At 43.6% G+C, this 15,891-nt stretch overlaps 1 protein-coding gene across 7 annotated transcripts in view; it reads left to right on the top strand.

Moving 5' to 3' along the window:
- SFXN2 (sideroflexin 2) overlaps positions 1-14,893 on the top strand; it is a 70,887-nt gene extending 55,994 nt beyond the window's left edge. For 6 of the 7 annotated variants that reach the window (XM_084846446.1, XM_084846451.1, XM_084846450.1 and 3 more), the window contains 3 exons: positions 334-383; positions 1,229-1,276; positions 2,442-14,892. In XM_084846446.1, the coding sequence (XP_084702572.1) occupies positions 334-383; positions 1,229-1,276; positions 2,442-2,541 (198 nt within the window). In that variant the 3' untranslated portion in view covers positions 2,542-14,892. Of the gene's footprint in view, positions 1-333; positions 384-1,228; positions 1,277-2,441 lie in introns of all 7 variants that reach the window. The other variant, XR_014789501.1, reaches the window with a different exon arrangement.
- Positions 14,894-15,891: the final 998 nt, after the last annotated feature.

Below are 15,891 nucleotides of genomic sequence, written 5' to 3'. Positions count from 1 at the left end.
ATCGAGAATCTGTGAGATGAATTAATTCTAGGGAATCCTGAATTGATGCAGGGTGGTGGGTGAGTGTGGCTATCCTATTCAGCCTAAATACTTAATTTCCCTACAGTGCTGTATCCCACAGTGCCCAAGGCAGTGTTGGTGACCATTGTGCAAACCCTTGGGGTTTTTTGATTTACATAGTATTGTAGAACTCAGTAGACTAAACCCATTTTGCACATGTGTCCAACAAGCTCCGATCGCAGTAGGGAGAAGTTGTTATATTTTCTCTCCAGGATTTCAGCACTAACTCTAGGGCTTAAAAGCTTGAGTTCTTACATGTTGCTTTCTTGGCAGAAAATCCAGGTTCTCCATGCTCCATTGCAAACAGTCCTCGTTGGAGGGTTGTAAGTATGATGTGTCTTGTATTGCCTTCATGAGTACTAACTTTAGGTATAACCCGTGGGTTTTATTTGGGAGAATTTTTGTATGATTGACTTGAAATGTTGCAAGCAGGATATCAGCAACACCGTTATTATGTGTGTGTTTATTTATGTGTATGTGTGTGTATGAAAGAAAGTGAGGTGATCCTAGCCCGTGCTGGCATGCAGCCCATAGAAGGTTAGCCCTCAGGCTGAAAAGGGTTCCCCACTTCAGTTGTGGGGCCAAGTGGAAGTTATCTATCAAGCGCATGCAGAGTGAGCATGTGACAGCCTCAGGTTCAGTTTTAGTTCTCTTCATTTATGAACCTTATGGCCTGGAAAGATGTCTGCTGGAGACCTAGGCAAGGTTGACGGTAGTGGGCTAGATGGGATTATTGAGCTGATTATTGGGTTATAAAGCAGCTCCTTAGATACCCACAAGGGGCTTTACGTGTTGCACCCACTTCTGACATGCAACAGCTATTTGAGTGGCAAATCTCACCAGGTGATTTGAGAACAGGAGAAGGGGAATAGCCAGGGTGCAGTGCGAGTGCCTCAGTGTAAATCAGGGGTGGGCAGCTTGTGGCCCTCCAGATGTTTTGGCCTGCAACCCCCATGATGCCTCACCATGGGCTGTGCTGGCTAGAGCTGATGGGAGTTGCAGGCCAAAACATCTGGAGGGCCACAAGCTGCCCACCCCTGATGTAAAGGATTCTGCCAGAGGCCTAACCTGTATCTTGGCTCCCTTGAAGCTGGGTTAGCAATTCTGGGTTCACTGTACTGAGAATAACTGCCAACCTTCTTTCCAACGGTCTGCCTTTGCCTTGCAGCCTACTGTTTATGGTCCCAGTTGCCTGTGCGCTTTTCCCACAAAGGAGGTACAAGCCTTATTCCGCTCTCTTTTCCTCCCTGCTTTCCCCCTCAGACTTCCCTGTTTAATTCTGACATCTGGGTTTGGGAGGGCAACTCCACTGCTGTCACCAATGTTTTCAACTGATGTGCTCATCGTTTGGAGATGGGGAGACATAGCATAATAGAAGAATGATCCTATCTTTTCCAGACAGACTCATGCTGGTGTGATCAAAATTAGCACCTACTCCTGGGTATGTTTACTCTCCAACATTCCCCACTAGCATAACGGGACTAACTGTACTTGGGTCTCAGTGTGGCTGCTTGCTCAAGTCCAGATGGTCTTAGCACTTAATTTGTTGGAGAAAGAAGCCAGCAAACAGATTCCTGGGTATGGTTTCTTGCCTATTTGCCTTTTAGCTTAAGCTACCATTAGACTAGTTATGTGTGGCTCTTTAAATGAGGGCGGCACCTCTGTCCATTCATACACAAATAAAACAAATGGATTCCACATGAGTGGGTGAAACCATCTTCTACGCCACTGGTTCCCAGGCATTTCCTACGGAAACCCCACCAACAGCACTTGGTTTTTGGCTGTGACCATGATGCAGTTCCACTCCATTATGCTGCACTGGTCCCCAGGATTGTTTTTCAAGCAGGCCCTGAAACACACCCACATGGTTATGGCACTCGATGGATATGCACATTCTAGTGTCCACCATGAGGCCTTGTTCACAAGGGGGAGTGTGCACTTAGTACTGATTCAACATCTGCCTCCCATTTGTTCTGTCCTGTTCAGGAGAAGAAAAGAAAAGCCACCGCTTGCTCAAGAGCTGCATCCATTTGTAGCTTCATCCAACTCTATGTTGCGTGGTCTCTTCTCTGTTCTCTCGACAGGTGATGGCATCAAATGCAGGTGTAGTTCGGCACTCTTGAGCAAGCTCCTGCTTCCCCAAACTGCTCAAACATTGAGCTAGTAGCAAGAAAGCTGAATAGTTGCATGTCCGCCCCCACCCCAATTAGTGCACTCACCTCACATAGGAAGAAGTGAGACCCTACAAATGTAGTCTGTGGCTGGGCACAGAATGTTGTTTTGATGTTCTGTGCCTAATCAGTCTCTATCTCCAGGTCAGTTTACACCAAGCAGCCTTAAGTTACATAGAGGACTTCGTGTTTTCTTCTTTTCCTTTCCAGCTCAATTGCCCTTTCACAACTGGAGCCTGATCTCAGAGAGTTGATTGTGGCCAAACACAGGGACAAAGTGCCTTGCGCCTACTTTAACAAGGGATTATGAGGGAGAACTGCCTCAAGTTCGTGCATCATCCCACCTTGGAATCCTTCCCCTGGAGAAGCCACTGCTAGGGTGTGTTTAGGAAATGAGCTCAAGATACTCCAGAAAGCGCAACACTCTACCTCCATTCCTCTGTTCCCAGCATTTCGGCATGGGGGGTTGGATCGGTGGGCAAATTTGGGTTCAGTAGGGGATTTAGCTTTGCATGTTCTTCTTGTGGTCCTGCTCCTATGTTGGGAAATGGATTTGGGCTTTGGTATGAGGTTGCAATCAACTTCTGCTTGGTGGTAGCGTTGGGAGAGTCTTCTGTTTGTGGTCAGCAGTGGTCAGAAGTTGAATAACTGCCTTAGAGGAAGGGGAAATTCAAAGCCCTAAGTCCTTCTGGATTGGGGGGGGAGGGGGGGCGTTCCATTCTTCTCTGAAGGCCACACTCCATTGTCTCTGCCTGATCTAAGAAAGAACTTTGCCAGTTGCCTTCTATTTTCCCCTAAAGAGCCATTCTGTGCATAAAGGAACAAGATCTTAAGTTCATATATTGTATGGTGCACCTGGCAAATTGCAAAGGAAAAGAAAAGAACTCTGTATCTGTACCTGCCAACTTCTGAAAATCCAAAAGAGGAAGACATTGGCTGCAATCCTATACATATTTACCTGGGAGCAAGACCTATTGAACTCAGTGTGGCTTACTTCTGAGTAGACATGCACAGGCATGCTCTGTCAAGCTGTGACCATGACCCTGTCAAACCTACATCTCTTTCATGAGAATAGTCTATATTTGCATTCAATCAGATCGCATTCCTAAAAGCGTGCGAAAGACCAAGAGCAACACAATTATGATGCTTCTTATTGCCATGTTCTAAGGTGGAACAGTGGATTGAAATATTGCTCTCTTCTGTCTGTAAATTCTAATCTAGTACCTTCTGCTTAGATTATTAACCAGGATGCTAAGAGTTTGTTCAGAACTTTGCTATACCTGATCAGGTAGATAGCTCAGTTCTAAAGTCTTGCAAGCAGACAGTCCTGTACTTTAGATTCAGCCTATCTATTAGTTCAGCTTGCTGAAAAAGGACTGACCTGCTTGATTCTCTGCCCCCCAAGCAAGCTCAGCTGAACTTATCAACTATTTTCCCTACTAAATAACATAGCTTAAGACCAGAAGAAGAGCTCTGCTGGATCAGACTAGAGATCCACATAGTCCACTATCCTGTTCACTACAGCATCCAGGCAGATTCCTCTGGGAAGCCCATAGTACGGCATGAAGGCAATAGCCCTCTCTTATTCTTGCTGCTACGAGCTGATATTGGGAGGCATAGGGCCTTTGAATTGTAAATGGCTCATAACTATTGATAGACTTATCCTCTTATCAACTTGGTCCCTTTTAAAACCATCTAAGCTAGGAGCCTTCATCACATCTTCTGGCAGCAATTCCCAGAAATTATTTGCAATGTGTGTGAAGAAATATGTTTGTTTTATCTGTCCTGAATCTCCTGCCAATCACCCTAGGAGTGGTTCTACCACTAGGCAGAGTGAAGCAGCTGCTTCAGGCAGCAGATCCTTAGGGCTTAGGGTAGTGGCAGGTTGTTGGAGGGCAGAGCTGTGTGTGCCATGCAGCTTGTCCTACACCACCTAAGCTAGCCTGGTGCCCTCAGATGCAGTGGAGGATGCTGTCCTGTCTCCAGTGTTGAAGTAAGATTCAGCTGCCAGTCCAGTCGGCCTTTGTATGTAGAGTCGGGGTGGGATCTTCTTGTTCAACTCAGGCAGCAAAATGTCTTGGGCCAGCCTTTTCAGTTTCACTGGATGACCCCCTGGGTTCCAGTATTTTTATAAGAGGAAGAAAAAATTATCTCTCCATACCATACATAATATTATAAATCTCTCTAATATGCTCCCTTAGTTACCCTTTTCTCTAAATTAGCCTACAAACATTTGGTGTGTTTTTTCTTCATAGAGAAGATGCTCCAGTGCCTTGATAATTTTGGTTATCCTTTTCTGCATGTTTTCCAGCTCTACAATATCCTTTTTCAGATGTGGTGACCAAAACTTCACACAGTATGCCAGGTGTGGCTGCACCACAGATGTACATAGTTGCATTACAATACTGGCAGCTTAATTTTCTATCTGTTTCCTGATACTTCCTAGCATAGAATTTGCCTGCTAGGGAATGTGGAAGGCAAAAGGAAGAGGGGCCCACCAAGGGCAAGATGGATGGATGATATTCTGGAGGTGACAGACTCGACCTTGGGGGAGCTGGTGGCGACGGCTGACAGGAAGCTCTGGCGTGGGCTGGTCCATGAAGTCATGAAGAGCCAGAAGCGACTGAATGAATAAACAACAACAAACAGCTGCTGTGCACTGGAGTTACATCTTCATTGACCTTTCCACCACAATCCCAAGGTCTCTTCCCTGGTTAGTCACCATTGGATCAGACCTGACCAGTGTATACATGGCTAAAATTTTTCCTGTCAGTATTCATCACGTTACCATTACTTAGATTGAACTGTATTTGCCATTTTGTCCATTTACGTAGTTGAGTTAGAGCTCTTTACACCCTTCTTTGGTTTTGGCTACCCTGAATACTTTGGTGTCATCAGCATACTTAGCCACTTCAGTACTCATCCCTAACTCCAGGTCAATTAGGAATATGTTGAAAAGCATTGGTCCCAATACAGATCCTTGGGAAGCTCCAATTCTTACCTCCCTCCATTGTGACAACTATCCATTTATTCCTACTCATTTACTTTCTGTCATTTAACCAGTTACTGATCGATCTATAACGTGACCTGTCCTCTTATCTCATGACTGCTGTTTGCTAGGAGTCTTTCTGAGGGACTTTGTCGAAAGCTTTTTAGAAGTACACATATACAAAGCTTAGGAAACTGTAGTGAGATGAGAAGTGACCAGAGGACAGGTGAAGTCTGGAGATCAGTTTTTCAAAACAGGAGGTTTAACCTAGGTTGACTTCTGCCCAGAGAATTTGCAGTGACAATGCCTTGATGACTTATGCATGGGCAGTAGATTGGGAAAGACCAAGGAAAGTACTTATTCACATAACTCATACATTACATTATGGAATTCACTTTCATAGGATCTGGTAGTGGTTACTTTATTGATTTAAAATGTTTATGAGCCACCTTTTTGGGCTATTGCCCTCCCAAGGCTGTTCCCATAAGAGAGTTAAATCATAGCAGCCTTCCTGAACCTGGTGTTCCCCAGATGTGTTAGACTGTAACTATATATTAAAATAAAAAATTACTACAAAAATTATCAAAACAGTATACAGTCATAGAAATGAACCAAAGCTATAAAAATAACAGTACTGACAAAGTCATAAGGCTGAAAAAAGTAATTTAAACCAGTAATAGCAGTAGGTTCACAGAATGTAACTAGAAAAAGCAAACTAAATAAGCCTTCAGTGCTCTCCTGAAGGCCTGTAAGGAAGGGACCATATGTACCCCACTTCGGAGAGCATTGCATACTTGTGGGACCACCATTGAAAAGGCCCTGTCTTTCAAACCTACCAGCCTAATTGATGTCACTGATGAGCCTCCATGAAGGGTCTCCAAGACAAAAGCCCAGGCAAGCTGATACAGCTGAAGGCGGTTATCAGCATAACCTGATCCAAAATGTTTAGGAATGTATAGGTCAATAGGAGCACCTTAAATTGGTCCTGGAAACACACTAACAATGAGCATGTCTCATACAAAATTGGTGATACACATGCTGACTGCCTCGCCCCCACCAATAACCAGGCAGCCATCCTTCTCCCCTGTTGAACTTTCTGGACCATCTTCAAAGACAGCCCAATGTAGAATGCATTACAGTAGTCTAGTCTGGATGTTGCTAATGCATAAATAGATGTGGCCTTAAAAGGGCCTCCTCAATAACTTAGTGCATGAATAAGTTAAATGACCATCAAAGAGGATTAGCCATAGAGTTTTTAATTTAAAAAAAAACATTCTTGAATGTTAAAGGTTTTATATAATGTTTTCTCATGCTGTGAACTGCCCAGAGAACTTTGGCTGGTGGGTGGAATAGAAATGTAGGAAATGAAATGCCTGCCCCACTTGTAGACTGCAGAGTAGCATCTTGTTGGCCAATGTGGGAAACAGATGCTGGACTAGATGGACCTTTGGTCTGATCCAGTATGGCTCTCATTAAGTTCTTAGTCATTTAGCACTCTTAATAAGGACAGATTCTTGGTTGGCTGTACCACTCACTACCACTCGCCCTCCTATCGATACAGCTCCATCCTAAACTTTCAGTGCATTGTTGGGATTTCCAACTTGGTGCTATGCTTGCCTTCCCAGGACAATCGCTGTTGACCTTATTTTTTGCCCCAAATCTGTCTTAGTTCATAATGGGTGCAAAAAACCCCAAGAAGGCATGAAATAGGGAAGTTAATTCAAATTTCACACTGGATAACCCAGAATTGGGCTATGAACCCATGGCTCTGTGATGTTAATTTGCTCATTTTCTTTCAGAAGGACCAGTTCCCTCTGCTGGTTATTCAGCAATCACGCAAGGTCTTAGGGTCTTTCTTTGCCTCTACAGCATAGAAAATGCTCCTTTAATCCATGCCTGAAAAATGCCCTGACACAAACAGGGAATTGCCTAATGGAAATCAGATCAGTCAAGGGAATAGAAATGGGTTATTGCTGCCACTGCTTTCCAAGATCCAGGGTGGGGCATGACTTTTCTATGGCCATTTCTCCACGAGGCATTTATCGTGTGCTCGTGATTGGTCAGCCATGGAAGTTTGCATGTCCTACACACAATGTCATCCTCCAGGGCACCTCCCGCTCTTTGCAACCTTTATTGCGGTGTTTTCAAGATGACGAAAGTCTGGCATTTTCTGTCCTGCAGCTATGAAACAGAAGTAAATCTATGGTGTACTGATGAAATGGCGCTTTATCGCGGCAATCCCACAGCACCATCTAGTGGCTGTACAATGAAACATATAGAACTCACAGATAAGAGGGGAAAGGGAAGCGCATGTAAAGGGCAGATCTTAATCCTGCAAAGAATCTGGAAGCAGAAGCCCTGGTAAAATTGTGGGGAAAAGCCTCTGTGTGGAGAAGTCCTATGTATGCACACATTACAACAGGAGAGAGAGGTGATGGGACTTTTCATCTTTTTCCCTGGGAAAAAGACAGAACTGCCTTGAACTTACTAAGTGAACTTACTAAGTGACTAAGCAACTATTCTCTCAGTGTATACAGGGGGATGTCTACTTGGTCTGCAACAGGAGGATGATAATACAGTCCTACCTTACAGAAATATTGTAATGATTGTTAAGAATAATGTATGTCAAATGCTTTGAACACTTGAAATACTAAATAGTGTCATTATGCAATCAAATTCTTATGTGCAGAATGCTTGCAAGGTAAGGGAGGTGAGAGATACTACACAGGGTCTGATCCTTCATCCAGCCTCCCTCCATAGCTGCCATTCCTAAGGTGTTCATTTCATACACATGGACTGGCATATGAGAGTCTGTTCTCTGCTGGTAGTTTAAGCAGCAAATTATTTTAGGTTTCTGATTTGCTTTGCATTGATATGGTTGCAGCTGAATACAGCAACCTATTTGATGTTTTAATCCCTGTTTTGGTACTTGTTAAAATTTGCCAAATCATTTTATAGGTAAGCTACAGACGTTTGACTGTTGCCCTTTATGTTGGTTCTAGCCAAAGTCTGCTGTATTGGATAGCAAATATTGGAAAATTTTTTGCTCTAGGCCATTCTCAGAACTGGCCAGGATCAACCAGTGCCTAGTATTGCTGATGAGCAAATAAAAGCAAATGCTATTAAGCCTGCAAACGAAAGCCTCTCTTACATGTGGGGTGGAGAGGAAGAGAAAATAAAACACTGTGATTTTAAAAACTGCCCTGACTCTTCTCTTGTAAATCTTTGGAGGCATGTGTTAGGATTTTGAATGGAGCTTCCTCTCTATCTGTGATATCTCTTGAGCTGTGCTGGCAGCGTAGAGCTGTAGAACTATGAGTGCCGAATAGACTTAGCAAGTCCATTAAGACCACCATGAGAATGAAGGATAAGATTGTCAATGGCTACTAGCCGTTGTAGCAATGTATTACCTCCAGTATCAGAGGCAGTATGCCTCTGAATACCAGTTCCTGGGAAACATGAATGAGAGGGTGCTATTGTGCTTATGTCCTGCTTGTGGGCTTCCCATAGGCATCTGGTTGGCCACTGTGGGCACAGAATGCTGGACTAGATAGGCCTTTTGTCTGATCCAGTATGGCTGTTATGCCTAAGTCTGGCACCATAAACATCTCCAGATTTAATTCTGTAAGAGCACCCATATTTAGCAAGTGGTAATACACTATACTGGGTTTCTTTTGACCTGACCTGGTTATGCAAATAAAGGAAACACCGCATATATTCCTGTTACTCACAGGAATTGCTTTATGGAAATTATTCAGGGAATTCATAGTGGGGTAACTGTGGACAGTAAAAGAAGTGCTAAAGCAGCAGAACTTGGGAAGGGGAGGGACTTTTGGAGAATCCTTAGGACAGAAGAGAATGGAGAGCTGTTACTTTTCTTGATACCCCCGCCCAGGACTTCGAAGATTTGAATTGGGGATATTTGCAGAATTGTCGAGGCTAAGAATACCTGCAATGTTCTAGTCATACTTTATACTCTACTGTATTGGCATTTTGCAGGCAATCTGCAAAAATGGCTAGATTCCCACCAATAGCTCATCATTCTCAAGGTCTATGGTGTGATGTAGTGACAATCACCTCTCTAACCTGCCTTGTGCCCATCATATCTCTTCTGACAAAGGCAGAGTGAAATGCAGAAATGCTCTCTCAATGGATGGTGACAATTACTGATTTTTAGTGTAAATTAGGGTAGATTTAGTCCCAGTGGTGAAGCCAGAGTAACTAGACAACCACCTAATACCTTGTCCAAGGGGAGAAGTGCCAGTGCCAGAGGGTGATGGATGCCTAAGAGAATAGCTCCTTTCCAGCACCCTAAAAAGTCGGCTAGAACTGCAGCCAACTTTAGGGTGGGGAGCAAGGCGGGAGGTACACCCTCAGCATTTTCCAGTGAAACTTCACAAAGCCAAGGTGAGATACAGTTGGGGAATACTCATTCTGCCTGATAGTGAATTTTGACAGGACAACATACTCAACTGTAATGAGCCAAGAAGAAAGGAAGCTCATCCTAACAAACATAGAGCTACCACCAAAAACAGAAGAATTGGAGCAGGGAAAAGAGGCTGTATCTGGCAGCGTACTGAACATATGGACTACCAATACCAGAGGTGATACAAATGGGAAACTGGGAACATCTAATACAACAGGCGGATGTTTGAGATTCTCTATGAGCAGCTAGAACCAATGTGGAACCTCTTTCAGCCTGAGGGCTAAATACACTTTTGGAAAAGCTCTCAGGCTACATTCCAGTGAAGGACAGGGACCAAGACAACATGGGTGGAGCAAAAATATCCTGTCAGCTTAAAAGCTCTTATGGCCAGTAACTAAGCCTTAGGAGAGGCATTTCAACCTTTCTGAATGGCATAGAAAAGCTCCTCTAAAGCTGGGAAACCAGCAAATGATCAGTGATTGGGGGAAGGGGGCATGTCTTTCTGGGGAACCTCAGGAAGGCCAGATTTGGACCCTAGGCCAATCCACCCCTGAGCTAGAAGGATTGACTGTGCCTGAAGTTGCAGTGAGCAGATGATGGGGAGTAGGATGTCCAGGCAGACGGACACACATTTTTAAACTCTCATAGCTATTCAAGCAACACTCTACTGGTGTTAAAAACTGCAATGGAAAAATCACACTAGATTGCTGAAGCTATGTCTGACTAAATACAAATCAATACATGTCTAATTAAAGTAGCCTGGTGGGGGAAGACTACTAGTCTATATTAGTAATTCCCCTGAATTTAAGCCAGAACATAGCACATGCACAGAATGTCAAGACAAAGAGGAACTAGGAGTAGCCTCTTTTGTAACACCTCGTTATAGGAGTTTTAAAGTTATGGTTATATTAATAAGTAGATTGTTACAATATTTCAAGGACGCTGATGGAAATAATGTGAAACAATATCTGGCTCCTTTACTATCCACCACTAAAAGGGAGATTAGGACAAACAGAAGGACTCTGTAAAACAAAGATGGGTGTCTTAAAAGCATACCGTATATACCACAAATGCACAAGGACTAGGAAACCCAATTAAGAGACAGTGGGTATCAGACTTTATCGCAAAGGGGAGGCCAGACATGGCTATATTGCAGGAAACACACAAGTAGAGGGCTGAGAGACATCTTAAGCATACCTGGTTTGGCATGCATTGTACAGCAGTGGGCGCATCCATGCTTAGAGGGGTCGCCATCATACTAGCAGCAACCTCAAGTGTCATGTGCAAAGAATGCTGGGATCCAAAGGGTTGCACTGTTAGAAACTGATTTAACACACCAGAACAATGGAGGCCAATACGGCAAAAGAAACCCTTGAAATCAGTTACTATATCCATTAGAGAAAACTCCATTAAAATGATCCATAGAAAGTACTATACCACACTCAAATTAGCCCATATAACGAGTGCCATTTCATCAGGCTGCCAGAGAAGGATGTAAGACAAGGTTGTTGAACCTCAGGCCAGCAGACCAAATCTGGTGCACTTGGGGTCCCAACCCAACTGGGATTTCCCAACTAGCCATGCCTCTTCTCCTTTCCCCCGTTTGGCGGTTTCCCTGCTTTTGCACAGTTTTCCCATTCTAAAAGGTTGAAATGTCTCTCCCGAAGCTTAGTTACTAGCAGTAAGATCTTTAAACCAAAATACGCTGGTAGTTTTGTCCCCATTACCTTTGCCTTCAGTACTGCCCTCCGCTGGAATCCCCTCCCCCACGACCCCGCGTTTCTCCAAAATTGAAACTGGCCCTCCTGCTGAAAGAAGTTCAGTACTGCTGGTGCAAGGGCGAAGGTTCTTATATTCATATGCAGTGCTTATGCCTTAAAGCTAATCTGTTTGGGAGTAAAGAATTGGAAGGAATATACCAATAGAAAAGCAATATTATTAGAACCCAGGTTGGCACTATTTAATATATTCAAGGGGGATAACAAAAACTTGCTGCATAAGGTGTTATAGTTATGCTAGGAGCAGCATGCTTATCCATAACAACACATTGGAAAACCACAAAGACATTGTGAAGGGGAGAAGGAGGGCTTGCCCAGCTCCCTGCAAGGTAGGCAGGGGCAAACAAATTACCTGCTAGGCTGCCACCACCCCTTACATTCACTTCAGCTTGAGCTAGAGGATTCTCAGACCTTTCAGGCCCTGTTCAGGGCACAGAAACAAGGGTTCAAATTGACATCCTCTATTTCAAACCCCAAGGCCAAACACTCTAAACAGCAAGAGCAAGCAGAAGATTCTAAATTTAGTACTGGGGCTTTTCCTGGAACAAAGCACATACAAACTTTGAACTAGATGTGAAGTTTATTTACAATAAGGAAGTGGGGAAGGGATAAAAAGGTGTACAGAAATCAAATAAACAATTTAGAATAATCTTTTGAAACAATACTAAAGGCAAAAAATAAAGCAATGCCTATCCTATCCTATCCTTTACCTAGGTAAGGGTCTTCCCATAGGTCTGGACCCAATTCAGAATCCAAAAGCTCACAGGCCCGGAAGCCAGTTAGCACAGGCAGACAAAGACTGAAGATCAAAATGAACACTGAAATGAAGACCAAGATGAAAACAAAGTGAAGACCAAATGGCAACACCAACCCCACCTGGCTTTATACCTCCACCAGCTTTATACTCCCGCCCCAGCCCTGGACAAATGTGATGTGAGCTTCCATAGCCGATCTCTGGCTGGCTGGATAATTCCCTCAGAAACAAACCTCCTTAGCCAATCACTAATGGCCTGAATATCTTCTTCGGCTTTGGGGAGGGGAAGGGGAGGAGTGAAAAGCTCGCATCACAGCCCAGCAGAATTTGGTCTAATTTGGCAAGAGTTGCACTCTGGCCTTGACAAGTCTGGAGACTAAGAGAGAGAGAGAGAAGATAAGGTACATAGATGGTTTTAACTCTGTGCGTGCAGGCCCCTCCTCGTGAAATGGTGCTTCCTTCCAAGCAGCTAAATCTTTTAACAAATGGATTTCTTGCCAGACATTAATGTGGACTTACTGTATCAGAAAATGTGGTATATTGTCTCCTGAGAAAAATAACACTCCAAATGAAGCTGCTGGAGGGACAGGGCTTTTTTTTTTTCCTTTTTTTTTTTTTTTTTTACTGTGTGGCAGCCTTTTATTTCCTTTACAAATGACATTAACACCAACAGAGTGTCACTGCTGCCCTATGCTTGATGCTTAAAATTCAATGCTAGTTGAACTCAAAACAAGATGGATTCCCAGCAGATCAGATTGCTGTTTGCAAATACTTGATAGGCTTTCCTCTCGACATGAACAATCTCTGAAACAATGTGAACAAAAGAAATGAATAAATGTTTATTCCTGTATTGCTTTATACTAGCTTACATATGCTTTTATTATATTCAGTGACATTTTCATTGTTAATTTCTAAATTGGCAATAAATAAATAATCCCTTATTCAAGTCACCCTTGTGTGCTGCAATAAGGACTTGCCAAAGGATCACAGGGGCATCACATCTAGGTTTTGGGGCAAGCTGGTCCCCTGATACTGGATTACACACAGGACACTAAAAATAAGGTGTATCATGGGGGTTTCCAGTTCCCCCAAAGCCCAGTGGTGAGTCACACACATGGTAATACTGTTTATCTCTTCTGTGCTGACTTAGCTATAAAAAGGTTAATTCAACTATCATGTGGTAGGTATACAGTGCCTTGCATACATATTCACCCCCCTTTGACTTTTCCACATTTTGTTGTGTTATAACCTGGAATTTAAAAATAGATTTAATTAGGATTTCTTGTCACTGATCTAAACAAAATAGCCCATAATGTCAAAGTGGGGAAAAAATCTACATATTTTACAAAATGATTTACAAATAAAAAACTGAAAAGTCTGGATTGCATAAGTATTCACCCCCATTGCTGTGACACCCCTCCATAAGCTCTGGTGCAACCAACTGCATTCAGAAGCCCCATCACTAGTTGAATGGAGTCCACCTGTGTGCAATTGAAGTGTCACATAATCTCAGATTAAATGCACCTGTTTCTGGAAGGCCCCAGAGCTTGTGGGAGAGCACATCTAAACAAGCAGCATCATGAAGACCAAGGAGTTATCACAACAAGTCTGGGATAAAGTTCTGGAGGAGCACCAATCAGGGTTGGGTTATAAAAAATATCCCAAATTATGAACATCCCCAGGAGCACTGTTAAATCCATTATTACAAAATGGAAAGAATATGGGACAACCGCAAATCTGCCTAGAGAAGACCATCCACCAAAACTCAGTGACTGGGTAAGGAGGGCATTAGGCAGAGAAGCAACCAAGAGGCCAGTGGTAACTCTGAAGGAGCTGGAGCAATCCACGGCTGATATGGGAGAAACTGTTCATAGAACAACTATCACCCGGACGCTCCACAAAACTGGGCTTTATGGAAGAGTGGCGAGAAGAATGCCATTGCTGGGGGGGTAGAATTCAATTCCCTTTGAATTTTGCCTAAGGGCATGTGGGAGACCCAGCAAAACATGTGGGAAAGGGTTTTCCAATGAGACCAAAATTGAACTTTTTGGCCTTACCGCTAAACCCTATATGTGGCACAAAGCCAACAGTGCTCATTGTCCTGAGAACACCATCCCCACGGTAATGCATGTTTGTTCAGGATCATTATTGTGGGGATGCTTTTCATTGGCAGCAAATGGGAAACTGGTCAGGATTGAGGGCAAGATAGATAGAGCCAAATACAGGGCAATTCTAGAGGAAAACCTGTTTCAGTCTGCAAGGGACCTGGGACTGGGGCAGAGGTTCACCTTCCAGCAGAACAATGACCCTAAACACACAGCCAAAGTTACACTGGAGTGATTTAAAAACAAGAACCTGAATGTCTTAGAATGGCCCAGTCAAAGCCCAGACCCCAGTCTGACAGAGAATCTGTGGCAAGACTTGGAAATTGCTGTTCACCAAGGGTCCCCATCCAACCTGACAGAGCTTGAGCAATTTTGCCAAGAAAAATGGACAAAAATTGCAGGATCCAGATGTGCAAAGCTGGTAGAGACTTACCCCAAAAAGACTCATAGCTGTAATTGCTGCCAAAGGTGCATCTACCAAGTATTGACTCGGGGGTGAATACTTATGCAACCAACAAATGCCAGTTTGTTTTTGTTTCATTAACTTTTGTGTCACAATAAAAACAATTTGCACATTCAAAGTGTTAAGTATGTTGTGTCAATCAAATGGTAACAATACCGATTAAATCCATTTTAATTCCAGGTTGCAACACAACAAAATGTGAAAAAGTCAACATTGGGTGAATACTTGTGCAAGCCACTGTAAATCAATAGCTGCTGGTGCTGGGTGTGAACCCTAGGAAGCTTGCCACTTATCCCAGGTAGTAAAGGCTCTTGACTATGTAGAGATCCTGACTGATTTTACTAGGCTATTATTAGAGTCATTGTCTTAGGTTATTTATGACATTGGAGAGGAACAGATTGAACTTCCTATGTAAAAGGTAAATAAGTTGTAAAAGGTATCTCCCTTTACAACCAATTGGGTAAGCAACCTGGTGCCCTCCAGATGTATTGGACCAGCCTTCCTCAATTGGGTACCCTCCAAATATTTTGGACTACAATTCCCAGCATTCCTGACCATTGGCTATGCTGGCTGGGCCTGATGGAAGTTATAGCCCACAACATCTGGAGGCCACCAGGCAGCCTCCCCAGAAGGATGGTTGGCTGATGGGTTGATGAGTTAGTGTCACTACTGCTATTCCAGAACATTCTAGATGGGCCCTTTGAGCTCATCTCATGAAGTTGTAACCCTCATTTCCAGATGCTTTATGGACCAACTCACATTCCAGCTTTATGAAGCTAGATGCTAGATGTCCCTGCTGCTGATTGAGGGAGGCCTCAGATGATAGCCCTGTAACTTGGCCATCCACCTGTCCTCTGGGGAACAACTTCTAAGATTCAAGGTCATGTGAGCTGATCTTTGACCAAGTGGAGACTGGTTTGCTTACTCATGCAAATTGGCACTACCCATCTATCTGACCCTCCACCATCTATCTGGTGGGATCAAAACACAATTCTGAGAGGATCAACAAGCAGTAGCCAGGGGATTTCAGGAAAGAACAGACAGGATGGTTGCAACATTCCCCAGTATCCTGGATGCCAGAGAAGACCATAGATACAACTTGACAGCCGAGGTAACCATTCTTAGAGCTGATCTACATTGCGCCC

This window comes from Heloderma suspectum, chromosome 3 (assembly GCF_057233095.1).
Source record: "Heloderma suspectum isolate Gila_16-S chromosome 3, 16-S_ref, whole genome shotgun sequence".
NCBI classification, from domain to species: domain Eukaryota; kingdom Metazoa; phylum Chordata; class Lepidosauria; order Squamata; family Helodermatidae; genus Heloderma; species Heloderma suspectum.
The sequence above is the reverse complement of the archived record's forward strand: the minus strand, read 5'-3'. Positions and strand labels throughout refer to the sequence as shown.